We start from the raw sequence: 9988 nt of genomic DNA on the forward strand, positions 1-9988 counted from the left end.
GGGAACAAGGTTCCCATTCAGGTTAAGGTCTGTGGCTGGTGCAGCTGCACAGCTGTCTCCTTTCCAGAGATTGTGCTGAAGGAAAGTGCAGCATTTATTGCAGGGCCCCAAGCAAGGAGTCCAGGCAGCTAGTGGTCAAAAGGCCCCAAACTCCCCAATGGCTTTCAGGGAAAGGTTTTTGAAGACAGGGTGAGAGAGGGGGTTTGTGGGATGTGTGATCAGCTCATGAACATTCTTCTGATTGGTTGGTGGTGAGGTAATCGGGAGTCAGCATCAGCCTTCTGGTTCCAACTGGTCTGGGGTCTGTGTGCTTGTGGGCAGCATACAGTTAATTTCTTCCACCTGCTGGGGGTTTCAGTATCTGCAAAACAGCTCAAAGTGTATGGCTCAGAATATTATCTATAGCCCTTGAGGAGGAACTAAAAGTCCTTGACTTTGTTTTTTGTTTTTTTGTTTGTTTGTTTGTTTTTCACACACACACACCGTATTTTATTTTTACAAGAGAGAAATAGACTGACACCAAGCATTGTACATGGATGACCACAACAAAAGCAACAATGATTGCAATTACCAAACCTGAAACACACTCATACTATGTCATAATATTGACATTCAGTCCAGTAATCCTCCACTGTAACAGCTCCTTTACTTTGCAGTGAAAATTGATTTGTATATTCTTTGCCTCTGAGTCCTTGTGGGATTTTTTTTTTTTAATTCAGACAGAAAGTCACAAAAATTATACTCATCCTCATCAGTTCACTCAGTCCCATGTAATTACATGGGACTTGACTTTGTTTTAATGGCTAAAGTATATTATTTTATCTTGCTTGACTGTTTTCCTTTATTTCTGCATTTTCTCACTTCTCTGATTAAATTTATTCTTTGGAACTCAGGGAAGGCCTAGGAGGTTAAAGTTTTTCTATAGACAAGAGGCAGGCAGAGGACATGGAGGGGATCTGTCCTGGAAAGACCCCCATAGGGTCCTGCTTGGTTACAGGGCTACCTGAAAATTTTAAATTCCACATGTGGCTTGCATTATATTTCTATTGGACCTCATCTCTGTTTTTGAGGAAGAGACAGGGAAATTACCTTCCAAAATACTTAGCATGACCTTGAGGACCCAAATTGGTCTGGCTCCTCCACATCTCAGGCAGCTCTCCTCCTGGGTCACCCTGTTCCCGCCACACTGCTCCCAGCAAGAGTCTAACACCCGGCCCAGCCCCCAGTTCCTATGACGGCTCCTCCACTCTCCTCCTCTGTTCTGGACAATTCACTCTCATCCCACGTGTCCACCCCTCCCAGGCTCTGTGTCCTCCTCAGAAAGAGGGGTCATGACAGCAACTACCTTGCAGGCTCACATGACATCAGGCTGTCAGGTCCCGAGGCTGCACCGGGCACTAGGGGAGAGCCCCAGGAATGCCAAGGGCTGTTGTCATGGACAAAGCTAGGGACCAGGGGCTTGAGCAGGAAGGGCTGGATAATGCGGATATGTCACGGCCAGATCACGGAGTTTGGTGACCTTATTTTCTGGCACAAAGAGGTGACTGAGTGTTTTTAAAGACAGGATTGACCTGACGTGATTTACATTTTAGAAAAAAAAAAAATCACCCCTGCCCCAGTGTGGAGTTGAAACGGGAAAGGGAAAGACAAGCCAGCCTCTACTAAGGAGGCACCTGGCCGCAGGGCTGGGCTCAAGGGACAGTGACTTGGGACACTGCATCATGCGGGCCCTAGAGCCCCAGGAACTGGAGTTGCTAATCTAGGGCAAGAAGGGAATTCAGGAGCACCAAGACAGAGCCTGGGGAACAGCAGCATTTAAGGGGAGAGCAGAGGAAAGGAAAGTTGGGAGACCAAAAAGCAGCAGCAGAGAAGCAGGTGGAACCAGGAGGGAGGAGCGGAGATGGGGAATGGGTGGAAGACCACAGCCTTCACACATGACGGTGCTCGCTACTTGCTGATGCCTTCATGCTCTTTCATTCACTTCTCCTAATAACTGTGAGGTGAGTAAACACTGTGCCCTTGTTACTGATGGTGAAGCCAGAGCTCAGAGAGGCTGAATTGCCCAGGGTCCCACAGGTAGTAAGTGATGCAGCTGGGATGGGAAATACAAACTCTAGGCCTCTGCTCTCCTCCACAATCCTCTCATGATTCAAAAGTCACTGTTTAAGAAATTTGGATTCTCCTGGAATTTCCTGAGAGGCCAGGCTCTTCTGTAGCTACAGTCTGGAGCGAAATACTGCAGTGCGTTCTCTTTCTCCAATGTATCAGCTCAACCAGGTCCCAGGAGATGAGAACCCCATTTTTCTCCCTTCGGATGCAAAGTATGACTGGCTTCTGGCCAAAATCTGGGTGCGTTCCAGTGACTTCCACATCCACCAGACCATCACCCACCTTCTGCGTACACATCTAGTGTCTGAGGTTTTTGGCATCGCAATGTACCGCCAGCTGCCTGCTGTGCACCCCATCTTCAAGGTACAGCAAGCTGCTGCCTTACCTGGTGGGAGAGGGTATGCAGATATGGGGGGTGGGGGACAGAAGGGAGGGAGGAGGGGTACTGACATCCCCACAGGACTGTGGCTGCGAGTGGCCATAAGAGGCCCCTGGAGAGATGCTGGGGAGGTGGGTAAGTACCCCCAAGGGAGGAAGCAGCTCTGAGCCTGCTGGTTCCTGAGGACACAGGGCCGGGGCCTGACTCCAGCTTGGGCTCGCCTTGGGTGGGGCGGGCAGATTTTGAAGAGGCAAATGAGTTCAGTGTGACCCTGTCTGACCCCAGGTGGCAGCCCCCACTGTCTGCCCTTCTCTGTTCCCATATCCTACCGGCACTGACTGCTGGGGTGACTGCAGGCTCAGGTTACCTCTATGTGCCTCCGTTTCCCAATCTGTAGAACAGTTCAGATAGTATGCCTGCCTCCTAGGATTACTGTCAGGGTTAAAATAGTTGACAGATTCGGAGAGCTTCAAACAGTGCCTAGCACACAGCTTTGCTCTGTGTAAGCGTTGACTGTTATCGTTTTTATCACGACCATTATGCATTAGCGCATTAGAGCGGCACCCATCCCCCAGGCCGCTGGCAGCTGCTCCGCAGTGAAGGTCAGCATGTCAGCTTCACTCCCTCCCTGAGGCCTGTAGCATCGCCCCTCCACGGTGGACCAGGGTGGGGGAGCTGAGGGTCCCTGAGGACCCCCGAGGAGGCACAGACCTGGTCAGGAGCCCCCAACCAGCCTTCTCTGAGGTCTCCTCCTGCCCCTCCACCCAGCTCCTGGTGGCACACATGCGGTTCACCATCGCCATCAACACCAAGGCCCGGGAGCAGCTCATCTGCGAGTACGGCCTCTTTGACAAGGTGGGTGCCTCCCGCCTGCCTCGGTGCCCGGAAGAGCCCGGCCCGGCAGGCACCTACTTCTCAGAGCCTCGGCGGCCTCCACTCCGACCTGAGGTCCAGATTTCCTCTCGGGAGACCAGCCCCCTAGGCACCGGGGTGGAGGCCTGGGGAGGGTGGGAGGCTGGAGGCGCTCCGAGTGAAGCCTCCCGGGTTCCCTGGCCCACGTCCACCCCTCCCACCCAGCCACTTCCAAGCACCACCCGCTCTTCCTCCTCACCACGGTCTCCCCGTCACCTCCTCCCTCCCCTCCCCATCCTCCTGCCTCCCGGCACCTGCTCCCCACCTCTTACACACTGGGGACCTGCATCTCCCCTCCCACTCTGCCGCCCATCATTCTGAGCACAGCTTCCCACACTCTGCCCTTGCAGGCCGTCAGTGCTCCCAGCCTACTCGCCCCGTCAGCAGGGGCTCAGGTCCCCCCCGCCCATCACATCCTCTCAGGCAGCACCCCACCCCTGTTTTGACCCCCCAGGAGGCTTACCGAGCCTGGACCCTCCTGGCAGCCCTACCTCCAACTTTCCTCCTTTCTCATCTCCCATTAGTGAGCGGGCCAGACGATCACTAGGGTTGAATCACCATTTGGGTGGAAAATGACAAAACCCATCTCAGACCAGCTGCAGCTGTAAAGGAACTGTATCATCTCACACACCTGGACATATTCGGGTTCGGGAGCCACAGCTCCTAGCTCCGTGTTTTGCTGGGCAACACTGGCCTGTGGCCTCCACCAGGTGCTGGGCCCAGAGCCCCCAAGCAACCCCTGCCCACCAGCATGCCTCATACTCAGGGACCAGGGACTCAAATAATGTCCCAGGGTACAAGCCACTGGCTGGAACTCTTCCACTCTTTAAACTGTGTGGGCCTCACTCTCTCAGACGGGGTCCGCAGACAGCCCTCCCCCTGTGGGAGAGGGAACAGAACCTCATCACCGTGAGCTCCAAGCTCATGTTCCCACACAGTGACATCATCTTCCATCCAAATAGAAAGTACGGGGGAGCAACGCTATTGGTCCTGCTTGGGTCAAACGCCTGCAGTGGACCAGTGTCTGGCCCCCAGCACCCAAGCCCTCCTCTGAAGATTCTGTGCCCTGAGCACTCAGCCACCGTGTGTGTGCCTGCATCTCAGCAGCCGGGGCGTCTATCCGGCCCTCACCTTGGCACACAAGATGCTCTCAACAGAGTTGTGAGGGTCCTGGGGGCTGGTATCTGCCCCCCTCTTGTGCCCAAAGATCAGGTCCCTGAGAGCAGTGCTCAGGCTCTGGGCAGCCCGTGCTCAGAACGAGGGCAGGCCTGGCCCGAGGGCTGCTCCAGCCCGGGCTCCACCCTGCCAGCTATCCCCGCTGCCCTGCTCGGGATGGGAGCCCGCCCCTCCCTCCTGTAGCTGCCCCCAGTCTCTGCACTTCAGCCCCTCACATCTTGATCGGGCAGAGGCTCCTCCCCGTAACCTCTCACTGGGCTGCCCTTGGCATTCTCCGAGTCAGACGTCCCTCCCACCCACCTCATGGGACCTAGGTCAGCCCTCGGCAGGCCTGGTCATCCCCCTGCCCTTTCACGGTTTCTCATGCTGAGCTTTGGGGCTGGAAGGCTGGAGAGGGGGACCCAGCCTCGGCTCACGGCGCTCTCTCCCCTCCTGCTCAAGGCCAACGCCACAGGGGGCGGTGGGCACGTGCAGTTGGTGCAGAAGTCCATGCAGGACCTGACCTACAGCTCCCTGTGCTTCCCTGAGGCCATCAAGGCCCGGGGCATGGACAACACGGAAGACATTCCCTACTACTTCTACCGGGACGACGGGCTCCTGGTGTGGGAGGCCATCAGGGCGTGAGTGCTGTGGCTGTGGGGCCTGCTCTGGGCAGCAGGAGCGGAGGGCCTGCAGGAGGAGTGGGCGTGGGCACTGAGGGACCCGGCCAGGGGGCTGGGCAGCTGGCAAAGTGGGCCAGGGCCTGGCTCCATCGTCAGGGCAGGGATGGGGGCACGAGGGTATGCCGGGGCGGGGCAGGGGTGGAGGAGCATGTGACGTGAGTCTGGACACTAAAGAGTGACAGCGTCACCGATGGGGGCTCTGCCCGGGGTCCCAGGGATACAGCTCTGCAGACCCTGGCAGGATCACCCACTCCCAGCTGGGCCTCTCCTCCCGGGCCAGGTTCACAGCCGAGGTGGTGGACATCTACTATGGGAGCGACCAGGTGGTGGAGGAGGACCAGGAGCTGCAGGACTTCGTGAGGGACGTTTACGTGTACGGCATGCGGGACAAGAAGGCCTCAGGTAGGGACACCCCCCTGCGCCGCCCCCAGCCCTCTCTTCCCCGCCTTTCTTTGGGCAATGCTGGCCTGTGGCCTCCACCTTAGCACCTGGCACTGGGGCCAGAGCCCCTAGGGGACCCCTATCCACCAGTATGCCTCAGGGGGACATCTCAGGGCCTTTCTGTGTCTCCTGAGAGCCCAGGTCAGAAACAACAGGAACACTGGGCCAAGCGGCTGTCCCCTCCCAGTGAGTCTTGCCCACACCCAGGCCCTCCAGCACTGGTGTGTGGGAACCCAGGAAGCAGTATGGGTGGAGGCGGCGTGTGTCTGCCAGTCAGGGGTCCCTCCCCAGGGTTGGGGCCTCAGCCAGCCCGTGGCCCTGCCTTAGGCTTCCCCAAGTCCATCAAGACCAAGGAGAAGCTGTCTGAGTACCTGACTGTGGTGATCTTCACGGCCTCAGCCCAGCATGCGGCAGTGAACTTCGGCCAGGTGGGCAAGGGCAGGGCGAGCCGTCTGGGCGGGAGGTGGCCTAGGCCACGTTGACTGCTTCTGAGGGCTCCTGGGCGGACCGCCCCACTTCCTCGTCTTCCAGACAGACGGGGGTGGACGAAGCCCGGGCAGCCCCGGGGCCAGGAATCCGGTGTTCCTGGTGCGGTTTGGTTCCGTGCTAAGCACTGGGCGCCAGCCCGAGGGAGGGGCCTGCCCTGGCCTTGCTGGAGCGGGAGGAGGGGGCTCGGGAGGAGGTGCAGGAGACGAAGGTGGGCGGAGGCGGCGCCGCAGAGGTGCCCACGCGAGTCGGTGGCCGTCCCCGCAGTACGACTGGTGCTCCTGGATCCCCAATGCCCCCCCCACCATGCGAGCCCCGCCGCCGACGGTCAAGGGTATGGTCACCATCGAGCAGATCGTGGACATGCTGCCCGACCGTGGCCGCTCCTGCTGGCATCTGGGCGCAGTGTGGGCGCTGAGCCAGTTCCAGGACAATGAGGTGAGACCGGAGGCCTTCTCGCCCCTTCTGGGAGTCAGAAGATTTAACCCACTCCTCAACCCCAGGGTTTTGTGATTTAGGGCTCAGGCTGGACCCCTGCTGGCCAGGAATCCTGACTTGCAAGGCTGGAGGGGCCCATGGAGCCCTGAGGCCCAAGCCTGGCTGGAGCTCAGGGTGGGCGGGGCAGGAGAGCAGGGGGACACTGGGACACTCCCCACAAGGGCACCCCCCACCCCCGCCACTGACAAAGCTATGTCATGTGGGTTTCTCCCCGGCACCCCAGCGGTGGGGCTGAGAGTGTCCGGGGTATCTTCTGAGACATTCCCACGCATGTACAACTTCCTGAAGCTAATCCCAAAGCCGGCTCTCGGTAGACACAGCCCCACGGTATCGGCTCATGGCTGCTCAGAATGATGGCCCAGTTGAATCAGCCCCAGACCCGCAGGCATTCGTTGGCATCTGAGTTGCTTTGGGACCTTTGCTAATGTCGTGGTCCCTCGCTAACATCTGCATGTATGGGTCTTGGCACGTGTGTCTGTAGAACCAGTACGTTCCTTGTAGAGGAGTTTCTTGGTCAAAGAATGTTAAGACTGAATTGCCCTCCACAAACTAAATCTAAAACCCCATCAATAGCACGGGATATTTCTCCCACCTTTACCAGCCCTGGGTATGAAACTTTCCAATTTTAACAATCGCATAGTTTGTTTCTAAAAGATACGCCTAGTTTTAATTTGCAGACATCTGTGTGGGTGTGCAAATGGGCATACCACCCCCAACAGAGCCTGGCTGTGGCCGTCCTGGGCTGGAGAGAAGGCCTGCGCTGGCCCCTGTGGCCCTGCTGCCCCGAGTTCAGGCAGGAAGGCGGGAGTGCTGCTTGGGACCAGGCCACATGCCCACCACAGCCAGGACTAACCCCCGCCTCCACGCCCGCCTGCACCTTTACACGTCCTTGTAGCCACCCTGCGGCAGGGCACTGACCTGTAAGGTCCCAGCCCAGGAGCATTCTCGGGGCGCTCTCAGCAGGTGGCAGGAGGTGGAGATGGGGGGGTGAGCACACGCCTTGCCTCCCAAAGGTTGGTCTCTGGGGGTGGGACAAGGCCTGTCAGTTTACATCGCCTCATCGCAGATTAACGTGTCTCTGTTGTGTCTGGGTCCTCAGCTGTTCCTGGGCATGTACCCGGAGGAGCATTTTATCGAGACGCCTGTAAAGGAGGCCATGGCCCGATTCCGTAAGAACCTTGACGCCATTGTCAGCGTGATCGCCGAGCGCAATAAGAACAAGAAGCTGCCGTATTACTACTTGTCCCCAGACCGGATTCCCAACAGCGTGGCCATCTGAGTGGCCGCCTGAGCCCGTCTCACTCTGGGACGGCCAGCTGCTCAAGGCTGGGCTCAGCACCCAGACTCCAGCCTGCCCAGAAGGGCAGGCTCCCAGGGCGGCTGCAGGGCGGGCCTTTGGATTCCTGGGAATTTGCCCGCAGGCCCCAGGCTCCTGGCTTCAAACCAAAGGCTCCCCAGGTTAGACCATGACATAGCTAAGCTTCGGTGCATTTTCCTGTTTGTTCCTCGGTCTCTAGTGAATCCCATACTTTGATCAAAGTGTGTAAACACTGCAGGGACCTTTCCTACACAGAGCAGGACTGTGTAGCTTCCTGCCCACCACCCAGCTCAGTGCTTCTGCAGCAGGAAAGCCCCACAGAGCAGCATAACTGATGAATGTTTGCTCTTGTTGGGGACACGGGATGATTATTTTCTGTTCTATTTATGCTTAGTTCAATTTCTTGCATACAGTAGGTGCCCAAATAAATTCTTGTTGAATGCATTCAGAATTGGTTTTCATAAAAATAAAGTTGTTCATTCAAAACAGGTCTCCTTCTATATGCTACGTTCCAATCACCCCAAACAGCTCAATCCCCTCCCCGACCCAAAAAAGCCGTAATCATTGTGATCCCATGTAGGCAAAAGCCTCCCCCCAACCCTCAGTCTGGAGAAAAGGTGCTTTTCTCTCTTCTTTGCCCAGAAACTCCTACTTTTCCTTCAGAACACATCCCAGATCTCATCCCCTCTGGGGAGACACCCTAGTTGCCCAGACAGAGCTCGTCTCTCCCCCAGGGCTTTGTTCAAACCTCTTCTGTCCTCCCATGTGGTCTCGCCCTTGGAACTAGAGCCCCTGGAGGATAGGGAACCCGCCGTATTTATTTCTGTGCCCTAATGGTGACCTAGGGCTGGCATAAGTCACCACCCTGCTGCTCCCGTATTCTCCTCCCGGCTAGGCACCTAACCTACAGATTCCAGGCATCGTCTTGAGAGCTGGGGGCTGTTTTCTCCTATGGCAGAGGAAGCAACATGACTTTTTTAAAAATGCATTTTCTTTCCTCAGGCCCAAGAAGCAGAGCCAGCCCTGAGCTTGGGGATGACAATCCACTGTCTCCTCCTACACACATACCCAGCCCCAGCCCCCAGCCCTTGGCTTCAGAATTGGGTCAGTGGGATCCACAGGGTTTCAGGAAAGTGTATACCTGACGTGCTAGGCCAGCCACCCCTGGCCATCTGGTCAGCTCTATTTTAGCCCAGGGGTCATCCTCCCCCCACCAGCCTGACACCCCAAGTAGTGAGCAGTGAGCGTGTCCTTAGGGTCCCTGGGCCCAAAGTACCTTCTTACCTCCATGTGCACTGGTACAGCCTGGGGGAAGGAGCATTGGGTGGACTTTTTTTTTTTTTTTTTTTAGTTTATTGAAGTAGAGTTGATTTACAATGTTCTGTGAATGTCTGTTGTACAGCAAAATGATTCCATTATACATATATATGTATATATATATAAATTCTTTTTCATATTCTTTTCCATTATGGTTTATTACAGGATATTGAGTATAGCTCCCTGTGCTATACAGTAGGACCTTGCTGTTTATCCATTCCATATATAATGGTTGGCATCTGCTAATCCCAAACTCGCAATCCATCCCTCCCCTGCCCCGCACCCTTGGCAACCACAAGTCCATTCTCTACATCTCTGAGTCTGTTTCTGTTTCATAGATAAGTTCGTGTCATTTTTTAGATTCCACATATAAGTGATATCATATGGTATTTGTCTTTCTCTTTCTGACTTACTTCGCTTAGTGTGATAATCTCTAAGTCTATCCATGTTGCTGCAAATGACAAGATTTCATTATTTTTTATGGCTAATATTGCATTATATATATATGTATGTATGTATATATATATACACATATACACACACACATCTATGCTGTGAACATAGGGATGCATGTATGTATCTTTTCACATTAGAGGTTTTTTTTGTTGTTTTTTTTAAATTTATTTTTGGCTGCATTGGGTCTTTGTTGCTGTGCACGGGCTTTCTCTAGTTGCGGCGAGCGGGGGCTAT

The 9988-nt window shown here is 55.4% G+C and overlaps 1 protein-coding gene across 4 annotated transcripts in view; it reads left to right on the forward strand.

The window, feature by feature from the left end:
• ALOX5 (arachidonate 5-lipoxygenase) overlaps positions 1 to 8416 on the forward strand; it is a 97280-nt gene extending 88864 nt beyond the window's left edge. For 2 of the 4 annotated variants that reach the window (XM_057530692.1, XM_007176307.3), the window contains exons 8-14: positions 2269 to 2472; positions 3257 to 3343; positions 5018 to 5196; positions 5519 to 5640; positions 6007 to 6107; positions 6433 to 6603; positions 7763 to 8416. In XM_057530692.1, the coding sequence (XP_057386675.1) occupies positions 2269 to 2472; positions 3257 to 3343; positions 5018 to 5196; positions 5519 to 5640; positions 6007 to 6107; positions 6433 to 6603; positions 7763 to 7942 (1044 nt within the window). In that variant the 3' untranslated portion in view covers positions 7943 to 8416. The remainder of the gene's footprint in view (positions 1 to 2268; positions 2473 to 3256; positions 3344 to 5017; positions 5197 to 5518; positions 5641 to 6006; positions 6108 to 6432; positions 6604 to 7762) is intronic. The other 2 variants (XM_057530693.1, XM_007176308.1) reach the window with 1 other exon arrangement.
• Positions 8417 to 9988: the final 1572 nt, after the last annotated feature.

Source organism: Balaenoptera acutorostrata, chromosome 16, assembly GCF_949987535.1.
Source record: "Balaenoptera acutorostrata chromosome 16, mBalAcu1.1, whole genome shotgun sequence".
Lineage (NCBI taxonomy): Eukaryota > Metazoa > Chordata > Mammalia > Artiodactyla > Balaenopteridae > Balaenoptera > Balaenoptera acutorostrata.